The sequence below is a fragment of the Clavelina lepadiformis genome, chromosome 6, assembly GCF_947623445.1.
Source record: "Clavelina lepadiformis chromosome 6, kaClaLepa1.1, whole genome shotgun sequence".
NCBI lineage: Eukaryota > Metazoa > Chordata > Ascidiacea > Aplousobranchia > Clavelinidae > Clavelina > Clavelina lepadiformis.
In genome coordinates this window covers 20,322,695-20,345,543 of record NC_135245.1, presented here as the reverse complement: position 1 = coordinate 20,345,543, position 22,849 = coordinate 20,322,695, and the positions used below count along the sequence as shown (strand labels likewise).

General features: G+C 39.2%; 4 protein-coding genes across 5 annotated transcripts; 2 read left to right on the top strand and 2 right to left on the bottom strand.

The window, feature by feature from the left end:
- Nucleotides 1–2,134: 2,134 nt before the first annotated feature.
- LOC143462999 (uncharacterized) lies at nucleotides 2,135–3,098 on the top strand. The gene is made up of 4 exons (XM_076961343.1): nucleotides 2,135–2,275; nucleotides 2,375–2,509; nucleotides 2,583–2,705; nucleotides 2,864–3,098. The coding sequence occupies exons 1-4, from the start codon at nucleotides 2,224–2,226 to the stop codon at nucleotides 2,965–2,967; spliced, it is 414 nt and encodes a 137-aa protein (XP_076817458.1). The 5' UTR covers nucleotides 2,135–2,223; the 3' UTR covers nucleotides 2,968–3,098.
- Nucleotides 3,099–3,390: 292 nt separating this feature from the next.
- On the bottom strand, nucleotides 3,391–6,858 carry LOC143462998 (serine/threonine-protein phosphatase 4 catalytic subunit). 2 transcript variants are annotated; one of them, XM_076961341.1, is made up of 7 exons: nucleotides 6,576–6,858; nucleotides 6,189–6,341; nucleotides 6,050–6,112; nucleotides 5,403–5,564; nucleotides 4,746–4,821; nucleotides 4,259–4,451; nucleotides 3,391–4,142 (listed from the first exon to the last, which is right to left on the bottom strand). In XM_076961341.1, exons 1-7 carry the CDS (start codon nucleotides 6,723–6,725, stop codon nucleotides 4,013–4,015), a joined length of 927 nt encoding a protein of 308 aa, XP_076817456.1. In that variant the 5' UTR covers nucleotides 6,726–6,858; the 3' UTR covers nucleotides 3,391–4,012. The 2 variants fall into 2 exon arrangements, with proteins under 2 accessions (XP_076817456.1, XP_076817457.1); XM_076961342.1 differs by having other exon boundaries at nucleotides 4,259–4,448; nucleotides 6,576–6,857.
- A 3,243-nt stretch (nucleotides 6,859–10,101) lies between these two features.
- LOC143462026 (equilibrative nucleobase transporter 1-like) lies at nucleotides 10,102–13,117 on the top strand. Its single transcript, XM_076960022.1, has 2 exons — nucleotides 10,102–10,516; nucleotides 11,619–13,117. The coding sequence occupies exon 2, from the start codon at nucleotides 11,651–11,653 to the stop codon at nucleotides 13,073–13,075; it is 1,425 nt and encodes a 474-aa protein (XP_076816137.1). The 5' UTR covers nucleotides 10,102–10,516; nucleotides 11,619–11,650; the 3' UTR covers nucleotides 13,076–13,117.
- Nucleotides 13,118–14,568: 1,451 nt separating this feature from the next.
- Nucleotides 14,569–19,470, bottom strand: LOC143462025 (DNA topoisomerase 2-binding protein 1-A-like). Its single transcript, XM_076960021.1, has one exon. It carries the CDS (start codon nucleotides 19,276–19,278, stop codon nucleotides 15,028–15,030), a length of 4,251 nt encoding a protein of 1,416 aa, XP_076816136.1. The 5' UTR covers nucleotides 19,279–19,470; the 3' UTR covers nucleotides 14,569–15,027.
- Nucleotides 19,471–22,849: the final 3,379 nt, after the last annotated feature.

The window sequence follows — 22,849 nt, the reverse complement described above, 5'->3', positions numbered from 1 at the left end:
CTAGTTACTATTAGTTAGTTAGTATTTTATTACGAAACAAAATGTCATTGTCACGCAATCACCCACAAATAAGTTTCGTCAGTTTTTTAATAAACTGATTTGACTCTTTAGATGGCTGCAACAATGGCAATGGCAACAGTGGTTCGCTGGTCCAGTCTTCTCTGGTCACTCTCTTGCTTGCCATGGTTGGTGCTCTCGCGTTCATCAAGTGGTAAATAAATTACATGACTTATATCCGCATGGTGTATCTACTTTTGAAATGTGTATCCTTTGCAAATAAAAACTGCAATCATAACTAAGCCTCTGTCTATACTTTAATAAGCTCGTCAGATAAAAAAGAGCTTTTGCCATATTCTTCTTTAAGCTAATAATGGCATCACAGAATACAATCGATTGATTGATGCAAACGTTGGCTACTTCAACTTTGATAAGCTTGTGATCGAAAATAACATTGAACCTATAATAACCAGCCTTTCATAGAGTACGTTAAACTGAAATCCGCCAATCCGGTTGAATGAAGTAGTAACACACAAGATAACGGTGTAATAAACACATTGCAAACGCTAAAGGAATTCGTTCTGCTTAAATGAAAAACATCAAAAAATAGCTACGAGTATTTTCGGAAATATATTGCGTCCAGTATTGCGCAACTATGGAAACAAAACTTTCAAATAAAACTTAACGCGAGAGCAATAGCTACAAATCAGGCGCATTTTGCCTTTGGAATCTCTGAGACTGAGGTATGCCTTTTCTGTGAAACCAGTGTTGAAACTATACTACATGTATTTATACATTGTACACAAACTCTTTTAATCTGGGAAAAGGTTTAAACTGGTTGGCTGAGTGCTTGAGATGGCCTCATAGCCTTCAAGTGAACAACCTACTCTTTGGTATTTCTGAGTTATCTTCTTCTTTAAACTTGTAAACTGTTTACTTCACACCGCCCAATTTACGATTTATAAAGCCAAATATTCTAAATGTAAACCTTGTGTAGACATGTTTGAACTGATGGTGAATTGTATTGAAAAATCAGAAAGAATAAAAACAATTAGATCAGGCAAGACGACAAATAACCACAGAAAGTAGGATGCTTGCTTGCCATGCACAGAATTTTGATATTTTACCTTTCAATTTTGAATGTTTTTTTTCTTTGCGCCTCCATGTATGATGATATTGTTGTTATAAGTCAATGAAAGTCGTGGAAAACAACCGTAATCGTGAATAAGTCAGACGCTGTATCTCACATATGTGCGACGTTAATGGTGAAATTTATAATGTAGAGAGACATGTTAGAGAGACTGTTTTACATCGCGCGATGAGTTTGTTTGCTCTTTACTTGATAAACGAGCTTTCTCGCCTGAAAAGTGCTTTCTTGGTTAAAATCATGACAGGAGCAATTTATACCAAAATAACAATAACGGTAAAAGAGACGAGACGATGAGAATAATTTGCGTCGATTTAGCGCAATTCAAATTTGTTTGCAAAGTCACACAAAGAAAACGACTTTTAAATAAAAGAGGTTTGGTCAGCCTCAAAAACGCACAAATACAATTAAATAAGAAGCCGTCTATTGACAAAGGAATGGTCAGTATAGTGTTCCTGTTGGTAACGTATTTTCGCTCCGGTCGTTACGAAGCCTTTTGTGGTCGTCACGACGCAGAGTGATTGAGAAAGCAATAAACGGGTTGTTCAAAATGCTTCTACTACTGTTATATGTTGAAGCTAGGAGCTGCGAGTTATTCGAAGAGCAAACTTCAAAGCTAAAATAAAATTATCAACCATCTAGTTCAAAATAATCTCGAAACATTTGTCAATAAATATGGTTGTTAGTTAGTATTCTTCAAACACTTGTGGATTGTTTTAAAACGACAACAAAAATTTGAGGGAGATACCACGACAGAAAAATGAACAAAACGACAACATCCGACCATATACGTATATCTTAATACGTTTATTGTCATGAATTCAACATTCTTTGCGGTCGCTTTGTCTATTTCTGATGCAATAGTGAGGAAAATAGGAATAGTGAGGAAAATAGGAATAGTGAGGAAAATAGGAATAGTGAGGAAAATAGGAATAGCGAGATTCCTAGGAGATTCCTTATAAACGTTAGAATTTTAATTTTTAAGCAAAGTGGAGATAAAGTATAAATCATTAAAAAGTAATAAAATTAATCAGACTTTAAGGCAATTAACGATCTTTTTAAATCATTCGAACAAAAATATGAAAATTTTTGTCGAAGTTGGAATTCTTTTCGCCTTGTTCGTCGCCCAAGGTATTTAAGGTTCCAAAATTATTGAAATCTTGATTTTCTCAAAAATAATTTTGATGAAACGTTTCTGTTAATTATTAAATCCAATACATATTTACCCAGGATCGGCCATCCAGTGCTATCAATGCCAATATCTGTCTACCCTGGGCGATACCTCATGCTATGGACCAAACATAGACAGTTCATCTTTACAAACCTGCTCAACTGGACAAGATCACTGTTTAACAACAGTCGCAAGTGAGTCCAGGAGACTTCCACCGTTGTCTCCAAATTTAACGTTTTGATCACAAATCGCCTTCATTCTCTGCAGGGGCAACTGTACTTGGCATTGAGGCGGTGACAATTTCAAGGAGTTGTTCACTAATAACCGCTGAGACAAGTTGCCCGGTAAACACGTCAGTGGCACAAACTTGCAATTACTATTGCTCGGAAGGTGAGTTTACTCGGTGGCGAGCTGATAAAGTTTGACTTTGAATATTTTGCAACTGCAAGCACATTTGCTGTAATTGGTTTCTACTGGTTAGCGTAATCAGACGTCATTGTCACGCAGATGAAATGCTTCGGTAATCTTTCAGTAAATTAAATCTTTAGATGGCTGCAACACTGGTAATGGCAATGGTGGTTCACTGGTTCAGGCTTCTCTGATCACTCTCTTGCTTGCCACGGTTGGAGCTCTCGCGCTCATCAAGTGGTAACGAACATGATCAACTAATGTTCACACGATGTCTCTAATCCAAACACTAGTTATACTTGTAGTTTGAATCCAGATGTAGTAACTGTTGGCTTGATCGGTGTATTCAATTTAATATAGAATTTATGTGTTAAAGAGACGTCTCATACCATTGGCCATGTGTCTTCATAAAAGATTATAGCGTTGTATTATTCATTACATAGCAGTAACTACCCCTGGGAAATTTACAAGCCGAGGCCCGAGGGTGAAATAAAAATGCCAACGGCCGGAAAACAAGTTGCCACTTACTTTGCATGGAGCAGTAGTTTGAGGCAACTAATTGAAGTCGACGGCCAAGCTGATTACTAATCATCACCCATCAACGATTCTGCTAAATCTGATTCAAACTTGGTCAAATATTATATCCCGGTTTAAAGGCAACCGGCGCTACACTTATAGCTGAAATGTATTTCGTCATAAAAGATACAAAATTAACTTCAAAAAACACGAGGGAACAGGTCACATAAAATGTCGGAGAAAATTGAGGACCAGCATTTCAATAATTTATAAACAAGATATTTCAAGTTAGATTCGAAAAAGATGAAACTAGGTTGCCATGGCAAAGCAAGAAATGATTCGTCTCTGAAGAGAGGAGATCCCGGGTTGATGAGACGCCCAGTGAGCTCAGCCTCGACCGACGTTAAATAGGCACAGGTGTGAACGAACTGCAAATGACAGGTGTTTTCAAAACAAACCGAATGTATGACAATGTATTCCCTCTTTGGGTGAAGGAGGAGCACGAGAAATCTTTACAAAGCAGATTGTAACATGGCGATTGTGAACTTGAAAAAAGTCCTCCTTTAACATTTCATTTCTTTAGTAGAGCGACACAGCATTGGTTGTGTGACCGTGTGAGGTAAGTGAAGGTGTTGCAAGGTGAAAGTATTTGTGCTCGAATTGATCATCTTGAGCAACGACTGCGATCATTGGTTAGTGCACGTCTTCATCGCACAGCACTTCATACAACAACAGTAATCTATTTAAAGCGATAAAAAAATTTGTAAAAATTTTTATAGGAAGTAGTCTGGAAGCGGTTTCTTCACAGGAACACCGCGAGTTTCCTGGGGGGCGGCCTCGAAAATTATGAACTCCTTTTGCAAATGTTCGTCAAGTTCAAAAATGGCTGCAACGTTCCCACATCTAAAAAAGATTTCATGAAACAGCCCAACCATTAGGTTAGATATAATGATAATAAACAAATACATTGAAAAAATTTCTGGTGTAGTTGCTTCCATTACATTAAGCACGTAACCGACCTGTAGCAGTAGTTTGGTGCCGACCACACAGTGAGGACGGTTTCGTTGAAGTGCCATTTAAATCCCTCCATGACCAGTTGGTGAGCTCTGCATATCATGTCGATGTTGTTGGAATGGTTGAAGTTTGAAACCACGTCACTCCCGAATAGATAACCAGCTCCTCGTGGACTGACCCCCCAACCTGTCGTGTCTGCTGCAGAATAGAAACAAGTAGAAGACATTCCCGTAGTTATCCTATACCAGACAAGCATGGGAACCAGTGTTTATTTAGTTGTTTTGGGGACGTAAATGATCTCCTAAATTTCTCCAGCGGTTTCTTAAAACGTATACTTTAGCATAAAACTAGCAGTTTTTATTAAGTTGCGGTCCTTTAAAATTTCTTAGCGGTCGCTTAAGTTCAACCTTAAAAACCCTGATTGTAGCTACAACATATGCCGCTGCAGCCCGCAATTGCTGACAAGGTAATTTGTGGAATAAAAATTAAGACCTTCAGGGTCGGACCAGAGCAGGTCACACATCGGACCATCGTGCGGAACTTCCTGTTTTCTGTCGATTGTTCGGATCTAACAACAAATAAAGTTATCTTGTAAACTAAGCAGTGAAAGTGAAAATGGGGTAAATGAATTAAAGATATAGTGGTGTAATATGGTGAATTAGTAACATGCTTTAAATCAGAAGCAACTTCTCTTATAAGCCACTCTAAGAAACAAGCTTAACAACAGTGGAAGGTGGTTAACTTGAAGCTGAAGATACTGATAAATTACTCAAGTTATTCGAATTCGGTCGTCATCACATGAGCATAATTACTGTACTGTACATAAAACACTGTGCAGTATACTCAGTATTTACATAGTATCATACTCATCACACAGTGAGTGTAATTTCAGCTTAGCCCCGCTAGATTTCTATTTTTATACTTGTAAAATAGGAACGAATAGCTGAGTCTGATTGTTTATCCAATAGGTTAAAAGCATAACTCTGTAAATCGCCCCACAAGGCAAAAACATTTTAACCTTGCCGGACTACGAAAACATAAAACGTGAACATAATATGATTAGTGATAAACAATTTATGATTGGATTTCATCATTTCACTCATTCAAGCCATTTTAAAAATTTAATCAAACTGCACTAAGTCTCGTCACCTGATCAAGGGTCTGAATTGAAGGGGAAAGCCCCCCATGGACACAAAATATCTTCCCGTCTACGATCGCTGACAAGCTCAGATAATCAAATATCTCGGTGCAGTATCTCCACACTGTTATGGAGCCGTATTTTCTAAGACATTCATCATAGAAGCCGTACACCTTCAAAACAAATTTGAAATATGACGAGACGTACAAGGTTTTGTTTAATGAAGTAATTGAGTTTGAACAAAACGCATCAAAACCTAATGTTGAGATCGGGATTTTCACTCTTTCTTTAATCCCGATCTCGGGATTAATTTTATCAAAATCCCGGGATTTCAAAGATGTAGCTATGAGCTTAAGGGCTGTGTGATTTCACATAAATTTGAGGATTTTTTTTCCTTTTAAAGCAGTTTTAAAATACAAGTCGGCTGCCTTGGGCGTAGAAGGTTGTCAGTGTCATAATATCAATTAACAAATACCAAACATTACGCAATAACTCATTGAAAAGTCACAACACGTGTAGTGTATAGTATATGTGCAATGTTTCTTGGCACAAGCTGACTTTTCCACATACAAGCACAGCATTGATCAACTCATAAAAAGCAGTGACTTATATCCACACTCTAGGACATTATCGAGATAATTGACAACAAAGAACTGACCTGCGTGATCTGCCGACTTTCGTGATTTCCTCGAATTAACACAATTCTGTCAGGATATCGCACCTAAAGAACTTATTTGTTAAGACTTGTTCTCTGGTACATTTACAGACAACAGAGCATAAAGCACAAAATATCAAACCTTCAATGCTAAAAGTAAAATAAATGTTTCAACGCTGTAGAATCCACGATCGACAAAATCTCCTAGAAAGAGATAATTTGTGTCCGGCATGTCACCACCGACTTTAAATAATTCAGTGAGGTCATAAAACTGACCATGAATGTCTCCACAAACCTAAAGAAACAACCTTTTATTACACAACAGCTACAAATAATGAAGCCATGAGACAACATCCAGCAAACAAGGGAAAGTCACAGATAAACCAAAAACAAAGAAAATAATTTCAACTGAACGTGCTTGGATCTGTGAGCTATAAATCTTAAAAAAAACATAACTGTTCTACCATAGTTTAATAGTGTGGGATTAGGAGACTAAGGATATTGGGTGTAAGTATGGTTAAGTACTCACTATAACAGGTGAATCCACTCTTTGTACGTTGCCTTCTTCAACAAGAATTTCCCGCGCTTTTGCACAGAGAGCTTTCACTTCGCTCTCCTTTATGATCTCACATCGCTTCAGCTGCTCAATCTGCCGATCTAGATCGCTCGTGTCGCTCATATTCACATTTAAATAAATTTCCTACGACTGCACAATCAATACAATTCGTCCACTATAAGCAATTTTGTTTAATAAGCTAACAATTGATGAAGAAAACAGCAACAGAGAGAAGGAATTGATATCAACAGATAACTTACAATACTAATATCTGCAAAAAAATATAAACTGTACAGAAATCTGTTTGTTGGTTTGAAAAACTAAACTGTATGGCAAAGTTGTATGCATACATGCATATGCAGTAAGAAAACGTTAAGTTAAAGTTGATAACTTCAAGTTATCTAAAGTTTCAAGTTAACCAATGTTGACATAGTTGGCAAAAAGTAACCAGATGTGTACTAACAGTTGGGCAAGCAAAATTAATTTTGCCGAAATGGGTAAAACTGCTCAAATTGAACTTAATTCTAAAAGACCATTCAAGGTACTTTTAAAAACCTGTTTTATTGCTTCAAAATTTTCTAAATTGCATGAAAAGTTTAACCACGGCGAATATCATTGTTCTGCAACTAACAAGGAATCTAAGAATGTCATTTTACAATTTACTATTTTTTGCAAGTTAGCACAACGTAGTCTAATTAAAATGTTACTTCTACGGACATATGTCCTCAATTATAATCTCCGTGTAACTGTATTAGCACTGGTTCGTCCACTTTTATTGTAGGAACACTTGCAATACTTGATTGCTTAAATTGGCCGAAAATTTGATTCCATTTTCCAAAACATTTTGTTTGGTACCAAATCCAATAAACACGATTTGGTACATCCACCCAAAAATTTTTCAGCCACCGAATTTTTTATCTTCACTCAGATTTATGATAACAAACATAAAAATCTGGGTCTTTGAACACCAATTTTCTAATAAATCAAAAGTTAAGGTGCACGCCATCACGCTAAAATTTGCGCCTTTGCCCGCAAAAGTTTTCATTGAAAACAGCCGTACTTTCCAGTCGGGCGTGTGAACAACATAACTTACCAGAATACATACTTAACTCGTAACCTAAACATTTGAAGCTATCTAAAGGTTTCTGCTTTTTAATGGTTGTTTGTGACAAACATAGACTAGCGCTAAATTATTACGCAAATACCGAGGTCAGTACCACGCTTGTCCTTTACACAGGTCTGGCTGCCGGGAGTCTGCAAGGCCAGGCTGGAAAGCATGGCAAGATTTTGGGGTAGCAGGACGGACGTACAATCGGGGTGCACCGATTACAAAATGGTGTACTAGGTGCATACTCTAGAGTCTAGATGCAATGAACACTAGCCTAGCCTATTAACACAAAGCCTGTGCCGCAGCAGGTCTGCTAGTAGTCAGATTGTCCCAAAGTCTGACAGCCTAGTGTGCCTGTAGGCTGCAGATTTTCAGTGCGAGTTAATTCATTATATTCAAATTAAACACTTATGCAAACAGCGAAAAACAAAATACCAACCATTCATTAGATAGCTAATAAGATAAACAAGAACTGGTCTAACACACACTTCAGAACAGATAAAGGTGCGTACAATTTAATCTCTCACAGGAACATGAAAAAAATAATGGTGTGACGTCATCAACAAATAATTTTATTTCATGAAAATAGTTCGTTGCAAAGTTTCATAACAAAACAAAAAGATATTGGAAAAGCCAAAGCTAAAAATTATTTTTTATTACAGATTTTTGAATTGTAGACATATATTTTTTAATTTTTGATTTAAATTAACCAAAAACCTTTTCACAGGTTTGCAATAAAGTTTATGAAATAATGTTTAACAAGCGGCGTACTTCATATTTCATATTTCTACGTCATATATGTTTGTTGGATTTAGTGGCCGTACCAACCATTATTCATCATTTTCATTTGGTTACAATATTGTTGCACGTTTTATGCCTTCGGGTCTTGCTACATTTTCCCGCTCATTCTTTGCTGGTGGCATGACGACTAATAAACAATATAACATAAAAAATGTCGTAATTTAACTTGAAAGTAACACAAAGATTTTGGAGCAATTATCTATTAGCTCCTGGCTCATAATTAGCCAAAGTGAAACATCTTAAATCTGAAAATGCAAAACCAAAATATCTCAAAGATTCAAGTCAAGTCGAGTATTTTGACAAACGTGTCGGGTCAAGTGGAAGGAAAGTATTTTAATGTTAGTCGACTCAATAGCGACCCGCCTCGAAAAAAATGGGGCTCGTGTTCTGTGTTCGATAATTAATTAATCGATACCTCGTGGCGCGATACCGCTATGAAGCCCTTGGGCTAGGCATTAACGACACTTGCTTCTGTTCAGTGGAGCTGGTGAACAGCTCCAAATTCGAAAAAGTACGTGATACTGAAACGTTCGACTCCTGCAGCTGCTTAATGCTTAGAAGTTTTCAAGCCAGACCAATCGGATCCCAGGCTAATGCTTTCATGAAAGAATTGTGAAATGTTCAGAAAAATGAAAATGAAAAATTCAGAAATGAATTTCATGAAAGGGATTAAAGTTAAGTTGAGTAGAATCACAATTATTAATTATTAGAAATATTATTATATTAGAATTGATTCGGGTCGAGTCAATGACGTCACTCATACAACTCTGAACTTGTTGCTAATTTCATTCCATTCGATGAGTTTTTAAAGCGCGTCGTATCGCCAACATAGGCGCTGACTTTTAGTAGGTTGGTCATGTACTTGGATGATATGAAGCTTGCCCGTTTTATTTCCTTAGCCAGTGTCCATCTTCTTGCGACATTGCATTATGTTAATTATAGCGGCAAGCAGGGCTGCACAAAAACTGCACAAGCTCTTTAAGTAGTTTTTAATTAAGCAAATCAAGGATTTGCAAATTAAGCAAATCAATGAACTTAGAATTTAAATGGACTTTGGAATAAGCGGTAAAAATATATGAAGTATTTTGCAGTAATTACTGATGTACGTTAAATCATATTATTCGAAAAACCAGAATTTACTTTATGACCTCATAATACATAAAACCATTATGTTACAGAACACATAACTCGTGGAATTCGAGGGGAAGGCGTGAACAAATGTAACTAAACGATAGGCTGGATACATAGAACAAAAATAGCAGAAAAATAAACTACATTCATTTTTTATAAGAAGCTGTGATATTTGGAGGTATTTTCCAACAAGCTAAAAACATCTTGTATTCTGCCAAGTGAAATTTCTTTGTTTATTACGTACAGAATCGGTTGTCTGCAGTTCATTTTCACGGACTTCTACTTGTATAAACTGGATGATTTGTGCAAAAGTTTACAGCAAGCTTAAATTTTATTGTTGTTGTGTTTTTTTTTAACTGAAAACGACTAATTCGATTTTCTTGTATTTAGTGATATTGGTTTACGATAAGTTCATATTTTGATAAATTAATAAGATCTATGAGCTAAAGACAATAACAGAAGCTTCAAACCAAGGTTTCTTATCAATAAATGAGCTTAATCCAATGCAACCGAAGCCGGCTTTTGACAAGGCATGGTCCTAAAGTTACGTTTGGTTACGAGACGAACATTAGACGTACGACGCAATAGTTTTAAAAATTGGCAATCTTTGTGTTGTTGCTTACCAAGTCAACTACAATCCAAAGAACGAAGACTTACTGATAACCGGTGCGTAAAACACCGCGTCTTTATTTATTGCGTAACACACGCATAACAACGTGGGCGATCATCACCGGAAATTACACCGACGTTGTCATGGCGTTGGCAAGTAGGAGCCGATGACGAAAGAGGCAGCTTATAACATTCAAAGGAAACGAGAAACCGGCTGCAGCAGGAAGATTGTCATGGAAAAGAACTGCAGAGTGGCCTCACTCAGGTCAGTGACATCTGCTCACACGTCCAATATCGTGAACTTTAATCCATTCGTTGGCTCACATTGTGTAGGCAGCAAACATCGTTCAAAATGGCCAGTTTGCAAATAAAATTGTGCTGATGTCGAGATATGTTTGACGACCTTTGAGTTGCTGCTTATTTAAGCAAGCAAAATACTTTGTTTCACAATAACGGCAAAAGCAGACAAAGCATTTTGAGCAACTTTTAGACGAGGGTAACTTCGGGACTCCAGGAACTGCATGCATACTCAGCACATGATTATAGGCAACAAACGTCGCACGATAAACATGACGCACATGAAAGGAAACGCAAAAGGACAAAGCTCATTGTAGTATCAGCATGTGAGTCAGATAAGACAGTAAAAATGGTGTAAATTGATTTTATAGCAAACTGTTGCGTTTGATCTCCATTGAATAGTTGTTGTTCAGAAGTTATTCTCATTGAAAAAACGCAGTTGCAAAGAATGAGGTCTGTGTGACCGGTTGTTGTGAGTCTTTTTGCTATCAGTTTTTCTCAGCCAAAGTACACCTGTCAGATTATAATATTTTACAGACTCCCAGTATTTAAATATTTCCTTAAATATTAACGCAATTCATACCAGTCGCAGTATAGGTCAACATGGCCTACGTCACGGTACAAACATTTAACCCACAAACAACATTGTCAGTTTGAAACAATAGAAATATGAAATCCAAACACAGAGGTAAAAAAGCAATCTTTATGTTAAAAGCGTGAAGGCAGTGACGTAGAACCGCGCTAGCAGTCCCGAGACACTACGTCATCACATGCAAGGAGTAGAAATAGGCCAAAACGTTATGCATATAAGGGCCCGAAAAACGTTCGCTGCTTCTACTAGGCCTACGCCGAGCGCGTGCAATTTGGTAGATGCGATAAACGCAAAGGATAAGTGTAAAACTTGAAGGCATGAAAATTCCAATAAAATGTAAAAATATCAAATGGTTTACACTCGTTGTGTTAACCTTTACTGGATTATATGTAAGAGCAGAGGCTGTGCTTAAATATTTTGTGACGGCTGTAATGTGCTGCATGGACTTGAAAGTGGTTTGTCATCTTCTCTTTTCCAGATCTTACAAGAAGCTTAAGGTTGAGGGTAAATATGAAAGTCCAGGTGACTGCCAGTGTTGCGACGTCGCTCCTTGAAATCCTCTTCTCTGGAGTAATCTTCGGCTGGCCTTCCTTGCAGTTCGCTCTAGAACAGGAAGGTTACTTCAGCAACTTGTGCGCGAACAAAAGCGTTTCGAACAGCAGCGGACATGACGTACCCGTGACTTGCGACCAGAGCGACGCACATTTCAACTTAATCTTCACGTTGACAACTTCCACTCAACTCATCCTCTCATTTCCCAACGGTTTCATCCTGGACAGGTTGGGTACTTGGGTGTTCCGTGGCATCGCAAACACTCTCTACTCTTCCGGGATGATCATGATGGCCACGTCGTCACCAGAAACATCCTACATTCTTTATCCTGCCGTCATCTTTATGGGTGTGTCCGGGCTTGCTCTTCTAACCAGCAACTTCCAGCTCGCGAACTTCTCACAAAGCTTTAAAGGACTCATCATCACTTTCATGAACGGGATGTTTGATTCCTCCGCCGTTGTTTTCCTCATAATTAAGATCCTTTATGAGTCCGGATTCAGCATCCAATCTAGCTTCCTAGTACTGACCGGAATCTCGGTTTTATTGGGGTTGCGGACATTTCTCCTCATGCCCAGGAAGTTGATCCCTTTTATGCCTCCTGCGAACCTAAAATTTGGTTGGGAGGAGTTATTTTACTTGCTCCGCAAAAGAAGATCCCAGCGGATGGTGGGACGATCCCAGAGTAGCAGCCGAGAAGAAGTTTTAAGTGAAGAAAATGAAGACGAGCGCGAGGAAGAGCAAATAAACCGCGAGACGCTGACATTCCGGGATTGTCTCAAGACCGGAATATTTTGGACCAACCTCTTCCACTACGTGATTGGTCAATTCAGGATCGTTTTCTTCATCGGAACCTTCTTGCAATGGATCAAAGCTTTTGATGAAGCGAACAACATCAGTCGTTTAACGAACATCTTCGGAGCTTTGCTTTTGTGCGGGTTTGCTTTCGCGCCACTGAACGGGATCCTCATAGACTCGGTTACAAAATATTTTAGAAAAAATGTTGCTGACCATAAAAATGTCTGTCTTCGCGCCACGTTCGCTTCCATGACGGTGACGAGCTTTTTACTTATCGTGCTTTCAATCACAGCCACCCTTCAAAGCGCTTTGCCATCTTTTGTCTTACTCGTGCTGGCCAGGGCGTTCGTCTACAGCGGCAACTCCGCGTTCGTCTCTCTCAACTTTCCCGTCCAACATCTCGGGAAACTTTACGGACTCACTAACGCCATCGCGGGGCTGTTTGGTTTAATCCAATTCGCACTTTTCCGCGTCGCGCAAACAGTGGACCCCGAATTTCATTACATTAATGTCAGTTTTTTAATCGCTTCCTGCCTGACATTGGTCCATCCGATATTTCTACTCAGGGCTGTGTTCGTTCGAAGTTGAATCAAGTGTTTAAAAGTTGCAAAATAAATGAAATTTTTAAAACGCTTGCAGAGTTTTTCGAAAAATATGTGAACCAACAATCTGTGGCGTATTTAGGATTGTTTTGAGGGAGGAGGAAGAAGTATTTAAAAGCTGCGTCTTAGACTCCCGTAATTTTAAATCCCGTCCAAAATGTACAAAGGGCGAAACTTTTGCGGTTTTACGCTCCAAAGACGCCGTGAAAGGTATTCCCATATTTATATATGTACAATCAATGCCAATTTATAATGTAATCTTTTGAAATGCGGCGTACAACGATTAGCCTACTACACTTTTTAACCGCATTCGTCTCTCTTAACTTTCCCGTCCAACATCTCGGGAAACTTTACGGACTCACTAACGCCATCGCGGGGCTGTTTGGTTTAATCCAATTCGCACTTTTCCGCGTCGCGCAAACAGTGGACCCCGAGTTTCATTACATCAATGTAAGTTTTTTAATCGCTTCCTGCCTGACATTGGTCCATCCGATATTTCTACTCAGGGCTGCGTTCGCTCGAAGTTGAATCACGATGTCTTGTTTCTTTTACATCATTTTACAACTTATTTCAAGTGTTTAAAAGTTGCAAAATAGATGAAATTTTTAAAATGTTTGTGATGTTCTTCGAAAAATATGTGAACCAACAATCTGTGGCGTATTTAGGATTGTGTTGAGGGAGGAGGCAAAAGGATTTAAAAAGCTGGGTCTTAGACTCCTGTAATTCTAAATCCCATCCAAAATGTACAAAGCTAAAAAATTTTGCGATTTTGTGTTTTAAAAACGCCCTGAAATGTATACTCATATTTATATACGTACAATAGCTGCTAATTTATAATGTAATCTTTCAAAATGCCGTGTAGGCCTGCAACAATTAGCCTACTATACTTTTTAACCGTAGCCTATAGCAATTTCGGAACAACGAATATTGGTGTACTACTGTATGCTTTCCTGTATAAACAACGAAGGCAAGGCCATGCCTTCTACATGCACCAACAATGCGTGGAGGAAGATTTATATTCAGTAGAGGAGGAAACGCGCAAGATGTAACATTTCTACGAAGGACGTTTGGCACCAATCTAATTACGTCTGCTCCACAAGTCAAATAAAGCAACCTACAGTGTTGCATCCTTCTGCAACAAATCAGTTTTCAACGTCCTGGAGTTTGTCATCGCCATTATGTCTCGGTCGATTATGATTTCCGATTTTTCTTATGTTTAGTTTTGACTTAATCATGGACCGCGTAGTAACCCAGATTTACAAAATTCACATTACAGACAAATATTAGACTGCTTCTAAGAATAAGTGTTGAGATTGATATACTGCTGTGAAAGAACCATATTTGGCATGAAACTTATACTCTGCCCTGCACAATGCAACTGGTGATCAAATTAAGAACTCACCAATCAGATGAAGGATGAGTTGAGATGAAACTATGTCTGTCAAAGACGGAAGTGAGAAGCAATAACTGAGGTCGCAATCAAGACTGACAAGTTATTAAAATTTACTAACATTTAGAAATAAACAGAAATTTTGTGAAAAAACGGCAGCATGCAACCTCATGAAGAGATTTAAATAATAAACGAGCATCCTGCAAGTAAATGAACTCTGAAAGTTGTCTTTATAAAAATAGAAAACAGCAAGAATAGGATTAGACGGTTTAACAGCATAGACTGTAGAATGATACAAGCTCACACATAGGTCGCTATTCGTGGACATCAAGCAACACACAACAACTTCATTTTGAGTTACTTTTCCCAACAAAAAATCAATTACTTCAAAAATGTTCCTTCTAAATATACGACAACAAATAACACATAATGGTTAACAAACAATATTTCAAGCAGGGTATAACTAATCGTTTCAAATAGAAACGATTCAAAGCACTTTTATATGAATATTTACTTTGCTGAATGCACGCAAGCAAGACACAACTATCTTAAGACTGAAGCATCGACTTTACAACGGGAAGATAAAAAGACTCAGCAGATGGCTGTGGTTCCTTCATGAGGAAATCTGCGATGTACTCTGGCACACAGCAATGTACGCCTGCCTCGACCAATCGCGATATCTCACTTCTCGGTAATTGTTTCGCTTTACCCGGGTCAATAATGGCATGCGTGACGCCCTCTAGTGTGTGGGTGTAGGGCAGAGATTTCGCAATAATGTGACCGGACCCGCTTTGTAAAAGTCTGACAAACCCTGGGCACTGCCGGTCACTCACATGGAGGAGAATATTCCAGTCAGAAAACGCTCCTTTGCCGTTTCTCTCCTGTAAATTGCATCTCCAACGATGAGCAGAAGCCATCAATAACGCCTCGGTCTCACTGCCGGGTTGCCATGACGACGCTGGATTGCCGTATTCGTAGGGGTCCTCGCGCAAGAATTCCCCTGCGTCCCGACACGCTTCAATGTAGCTCGTGTGAACAACCCACCTCCCGGATGAGAGGGATGCGAGAAATTTTTCATTTCTCGCAGGTTTTCTAACAATTAAATGAGTGCATGAAGCGTTAAAACAATCGGAATCAAGATAAACTCCTCCGAGACTCTGTATTATCTCTGCATATTCCAACTTCTGCTCGGGAGTAACCGAAGAAACAAGGAACGAAGGTTTCCCTCTTTCCCTTACGATTTGTCCACGATGATCTCTCTCCTCCTGCATCGAGTTTCCATCATCTTTCTCGTCTTCTACCTTTCTTAGTCTCTCCATCTCTTTGCGTCCGATCGGGTCATCCCAAACCACATGGACATCCTGTGACGATTCAGGTTTCATTTCTGCATTAGTTTTATTCTCACTCTTATCCATGCTGTCAGAAGGGGGAGACAGGCGGTGGGTTAAATGAGCCGGAGACGAAAAACGTCCGTTCGATGAAATCGAGGAATCTTTTTTTAACCTTGTGGTGGATGACATGATGTTCTCTAAAGTCTTCTTCAAACTATCTCTTGCTTCCTGGGAAGCGCCCTCCTTCTCGACATCAGCCGCCTGAGAAGTCGCATCACCAAGTTGAGTGCTTTGTGATAAATTGCTTGACTTATTTTGACCGGCTTCTACCTTTGAAATGTTAACCCTGCTGATTTTGTTATGGACGATCTGCATGGATTTATTGGGGTCATACACGTGGGGGTAATCCTGTTCATCAACCCTTGCATCCACCTCATCACAAGCTACAACCCAGTGTGGGGAGACTATGATCTTTCCATCACTTCTTGCTGTCCGAAACTCCTTGTTGGTATCATTGTGTTTTCCCTGGAAGAGCACATGTGTGCAAAGCGAGTCATAAGTCCATCGAAATTCGCCACCAAGTTCGGTAACCATCGAACTCAAAGCCATTCTTCGCTTGTTCAATTTCTTGCACGCAAAGACGACAGTTCCAGTGAGAGGCTTCGTGTCATCCTGGTCGGGAAGGATTTCACCTACAGCTGGGTTCACAGTCTCCTCAACATCCATTTTGTTATTGGAGTCAACATTTTCTTTGTTAATTTGATCATCATCATCATGAGCTTTATCAAAGGCTCCTTCAAGGTTCGCGATCACTTGTGACAGCGAAGGTTGTTGCTTTAATGTTTGTGCAAGAAAACGTTCCACAAACTCGCTCAGGGGAGTATCGGGGTTACTTTTAATTGCTTCTCTCACTTTCTCTCTGTCATGTGCAGGAGTCTTCAACATATCAAACACTTCATCGAGTTGAAACGACACGTTTACGTTCGCTCCTTTGCCAAAAAATTTGCTGGGGGTTTCCATGTTAAGTCGACGGAATCTTTCCTGCATCGGAGTTTCCTGTTTCTGCATCTTTGCTCTTTTTGCTTCTAACCTCGCATCCAATCTCCGCTTGATCGAGTCAACCTTGCTCGGTCCTCTCGGCATCGGCAGGAACTCCAGCATTGTGGAATCGACGTTTTCCGTGTTTCCTTCGTTTGTTGAAGGTTTTGTTGCAACTGATACAAGAGCACAATCTTTCGTCTCATCCAATTTAACAACATCAAAAACAATCTCATCCACTCTCTTTCTCTGCCGGGCGCACTCGTACACCCAGTCAGCCGACACTGTAAAAATCCCCCATCTCCTACAACCCATGTATTTGTCACCTTCCGGATTGATAACGATGAGATGGGTCGTCCGATGCATGCTCTCTCTCAGCATGTCCTTGCGTACAACATTATCTTGATACAAGCCTCCAAGCTGTTGGATGAGATTGATCAGATGCCCACGCTCAGGCTCCTGGTATTGGCTGATGCACCCGACACAACCATCAAATGGAAGGATTTCATCGCTCATTTCAAACGGAGTGCACATGGGGTGGGATGACGGCTCCACCAAGCAGCCATTGTGGATGCACAGATCCACCCAAAAGTCTGTGACCACTTCAAGGGCAAGATTGTTTTGTGCGTAACCAGTAATGGGAACGACGGCGTAATCTGCTTTTCTACAACTGCCTGATGACATCACTTCACCTTTCAACGATTGGATATTCTCCACGCATCTTTCGTGATCCTCATCGTCAAATCCGAGAATATGAAACGTCTTTGCAACGAACAGTGACCAAACAACATCAGATTCGTCAGAAGCTTTCTCGGTAGCAATTGTGACATTATTATTGTCTGCATTACTTTTCTTGCTGTACACGGTGACATCTTTCACAGTGGTGTCATTTGATGTCGTATTTTGCATTGTGCTGTCATTATCCATGTATTGTGATAAAATGTTCATTGTGAAGTCACTTGGATCTGGCACAATATTTTCAGGAAATTTTTTTTTTTCATTAGAAAAATTTGCCCGTTTGCTTGCGTCATCATCAACATGTTCTCGGCAATGTTCAGGAACGAAACCATCCACAAGATATTTTATTTCAGAGACCATTTCTCCAGTGTTTAATGAGTCGAGAAGCCACTTGTAATTGACCACCCAAAGTTCCCGACCTGATTTATCAAAGTTTGTCCGAATCAGATTAAGTGTGGGATCTGGGACCAATGAAACTGACCCCACAATGACGTGGGTGACACTTGAAGTGAGTTGGTTGTACCTTGTCGCCCCGCTAATGCTCAAAACATGTTTGAGCTTCTCTTCCTCTTTTTTTGCAAATCCTACAACAAACACACAAACCCCATCCAGTACCTGTTCGTACAAACGATCGAAGGAAAATTGAATTAAATCACTTTTGTCAGTTTTCACACTGGTTGGTGCAGCTGAAATGGATGAAAGACGCGACACGTCCACCATGCTCGTACCCATCGTTTCATTCACAGTGAGCACGCTTATGTTGCTCATGTCTTGGATGTTTGGGATTCGTGCTGCGTGCTTTTCAGGAGTGGATGAGTGGGGCAGAGCCTCCTCAGACGTCGTCGGTACCTTAACAGGAAACTTGCTGTGATCCTGGCACGAGCCCTTTTCAACGCTTTTATAAACCCAATCCACGTTGACGACTTTCACACCAAATTTACTCGCCATTGCGTACTTCTGGCCCTCAGGTTTATGCACGACGAGGTGGGTAGTAAAGTCAAGCTTCATGGCTCCACTGTAAGTGCCACCAAATTTTGTGACCAGCTTTTGGATTTTGTTTCTTTCATTCGTGCTCAAGCCGGTGACACAAACTGAACAACCACGGAATATCGGGCATTTAAACTCCTCCCATTTTCCGTCTTTCGCACAAATGTACCGCGAGCTTCCTTTCTTCCACAAGTGGGCGATCCAGTCACTCGTCATGATGGGAATACCAACGTGGGCGGCACTGAAGTACTTCACCGACCCGACCTCGCTCACGATGAGGTGTGTGACATCCTGAGTCAATAAACCACTCGTTTTTCCTCCCATCTTCTCAACCTTTGACATCATTTCCTGTCGTTCTTTCGGTGGAATGTTTGAAAAGCAGATGAGGCAGTTAAACATTGTCAGGTTGTGGACAGGGTACTTGAGGTTCTTTTTCAACTGAATGTCGTGCTTCAAGACGGTTACTGCACACTGTGGACCAATCACAGTGAATCCAAGACTAACTAAATGTTCCACCTCAGCGCCTTCAGTGGGGTCAATCACATAAATAACATCATCCTTGAATCGTTGCACAGCGAGAGCTTCCTCAGGTGTGATCCAAAGCGTCTTGATCTTTCCATCATTAAGTAACTTGCAGACGACTTCCAGGTTTTCCTTTCCCTCCTCGGATAGGCTGAGCAGCCGGACTTCATTATCAGCTGACATCTCAGATAATTCTAATCACAACATGAGCAGATGCATTATATCAACAACGCTGCAAAATTATGAGAAATAAATACAACACGGAAATCCGTAAAGTCACTTTAAAGGAAGTGTTAAGACAAATTAACCTTACAATAAAAATATCAAGAAATTGTTTTCAGTGAGCATACCAGAGAAAAATCTGTCAATAGTATTTCATAGTTAAAAAAGTATTTCTAGAACGATTATAATCATTGTAAAAAAGGTGCATATACTGTATGTGTATTGCAACTTTCGTGCAAACTATGACTGAGGTGGCGGGTATCATAACATCAAAATGCATCACAAACATAGTCAGTGGCTAGCATTTGACTCAAAGGTCTATCGGCACTATTGCGACCACGACGCTTTGCGGCCGGTAAATTTTCTCTAAAATTACCTAAAAATTGTTTTTTTTTAATTAACCTCATCTAATATTCCTTAACAACAACTCTGGAAAATTTCAGGCTACTCCAAGTAAAACGTTTGTTAAAATTAGCCTTAGAACGTGGCTATCTTAAACAAAAACCAGAACGATATAAAAAACAGAAAAAAAAATTTTTCACTCGGCAAACTAATCTGCTGTTTCTCCAGCAAATGTTGTTCTTTTTTCATTCTTTTTTTACACAGGAGTAACTGTATTCTTCTTCTGACAGAATTTTAGATGTCTATGGGTATTTTTCAAAGTTTTCTTTTTATTATTCTGTGTGGTATCACAATTACAAAACAACCCCCAAAATGCGGACAGCAAAACATGGTCATTCTCGTTTATCAAGTGCATTGTTTGCACGCGATTATTTGCTTACTTCAGTGTATTTGAGCTAGGCTATATAGAGTTACCATATAAGAAATCAAGGAAGTCTTACGATCAAGTAACGCTAAACCCAGCTCTTTCAGCTATTAAAGACGGCGAAATGTCCATTGGAAGGGCCAAAGTGGCTTTCAATACTCAAAGCATAATGCTTGGCCCATCCATTGTATAAATGCAAAAGTAAAAACGAATCGTAATGGTTGCGCATCGTTTTACACAAACCAAGTTACCTGAATATTATTCTCCCTTATTATTACAATATTTATCCATACACATCCCTTATTATACAATTATTTGCAAATCAATGAAAAAAAACAATTTATTTTGCATTACTCTTAACTACAGTGTTCTTCTTCAGTCTTGCACACAACAAACTGCAATACTGTAAAAGGCTAAATTCTTCATAAAAATAGTCCGCAAAAGCAGGAACATGCGGACGCATTTATGGGGATGTGTGGCCGCATCTCAAAGGAGTGTCCGCAATAACCCGGAAAAAGTAGTCTGAGAAGAAATTGTTTTGCTCCGTTTTTGCATTAGAGCCATAGACACCTTAAATAGAAGGACTAGTAACTCGCACTCTCGGGTTACGGAACTTGGGTCCCAATCATAGACTCTAGATTTAGTTCTATTGCATAATCGTAACAATTTTTTTTCAGGGGTCTCTGTTAATAACACACAATGCCTAAGAAATGTAATGTATATGGTTGTCGAGGCAATTACAGGGAGGAACCGTACTCCAAAGTGGTATCATTTCCAACTGATGAAGTAGAACGAAACCGCTGGATTGATGCCATGCCAAATGAGCATTCTAGTTTGCTACAGCTTAAGCAGATCTATGCTTGTGCTAATCATTTTGACTGTGAATGGATTTCAGTTAAAGGTGGAAAAAGACCAAGCCAACCACCGTCCATTTTCCCTGGAGTTTTAAAGTCATGCTTAAAGCAGGTCTCCTCAGCACCCAGAACTAGGCCTAGAACTGCTTCAGCAGAGGCCAGAGCTGAAAAGGAACGATTCCGTACTGAAGGTCTGGATAAGATAGCTGACTTTTCTTCTTTTTGTAATGACATCAAGCAGCATTTCCCAAAGGATCATCTTTTTTTGTGATAGTGATGAGTATAACATTTACATTTCTAAAACTGATGCAAAAGGACGTTCTGTTATTCAATTTCTTCATTTTCAACGCGTGCAATCGTCATTTGGATTTTTGCATCTTAAATGTGTTGAGAAAAATGGAAAGGACATACCTAAAACATATTTTTCCAAAGCTGGTTGTCTGCAAAAGAATAGCCTTCTCAGTAAATGGTCACAGTTAGACAAAATTCTGTCATGCATTACACAGTATGAGTTCAAAGATACAGACTATCTAAAAAGTGCTGTAGAGGAATTGAATAGCATGAGTTGTTCTGATTCGCCTCATTTCCAGTTTATTTATGCTCAGTTACAGTTACTGCTCACTCCTCCAGAAGGTCGACGTTTTGACAAAAATCTTTATATTCTTGCTGCCGAACTTCATAACATTTCTCCAGCTGCATATAAAATGGTACGAAAGTCCGGTTCAATTGTTTTACCGAGAGTGGAACTGTTGAAAAAACTACTCTCCTGTAGTTTCCATGATGAAAACTTAGAGCAACTTTTCCAAAAGCTTCAACCTCAGCAGTGTCTCGTCAACATTCTTTTTGATGAAGTGAAGCTCACAGAAACACTTAGGTACTCAGGTGGTCGTGTTGTTGGTTATGCGCAAAATGGTTCTGGTGATACCGAAGCTCTTGCAACACATGCTTTGGTGATTGAAGTTGTCTGCCATTTTGGTGGCCCTAGATATATACTACGCATTTACCCTGTTGCAAAACTTAATTCAGATCAACTCAAGAAAATTCTACTGGAAGCTCTAGTAGCGGTAAACAATGCTGGTGGTAGTATAATTTCTTGTGTAGGTGATGATTGCAATACAAATGTTGCAGTTTATGGTAAATTACATGGCCCTGGTAAAGTCTTCATTGACGCTATAAATTCTTATGCTTTCCTTGTTTTTGACTACGTTCATTCTTTTAAAAATATAAGAAATAACTGGATAACAGTGCATGATAAGGAACTTTCTTATCATGATATGGAACAATCACCATTGCTGACACTGAAGACCTAGTGCAATCTAATGACAGTGTCAAGTATAAATGTATTTTTCTAGCTGGATATTTGGAACACAAATATCCAGCTAATATCTTGCGTATCGAAACTGAAAATGATGACGACCATCGGATTAATTCGGAGTTTCTCACAAACTTAAATAGAGGTGGACTAACTGTACCTCTACTCTCAACAGTACATTTCGTACACTCAGCCTATAAACTGTTTGGTAAGTGCAACTTGCATTGCTGCCGAGCTCATCTCAGCCATGCTTTGCGTCGTATCGATAGTCCAATGGTTGTAATTCAAGGAGCATGTCTTACTTTATCAAACATTCTTTTGAAAGCATTTGTGCTTGACAACAGTGACAAAGAAAGACAACTCGGCTGTTTGAGAAGAAAAGAAAAACTCTCTACTAAAAACTGAACAAGTATCTTTAGTATGCCAACAAGTATTTTGATTACTCATTTCTACAAATTTCATTGTTGTTTGTTGTTGTTTTTCATTGTTGTTTCACAAATTTCATTGTTTGTGTTGAACTATTCAGGCTAAACTGTCCATGACTACATTTTAATTCAGTCACAGAAGAACATACTGTGTGTTTCATGTGTTTAAGTGAGA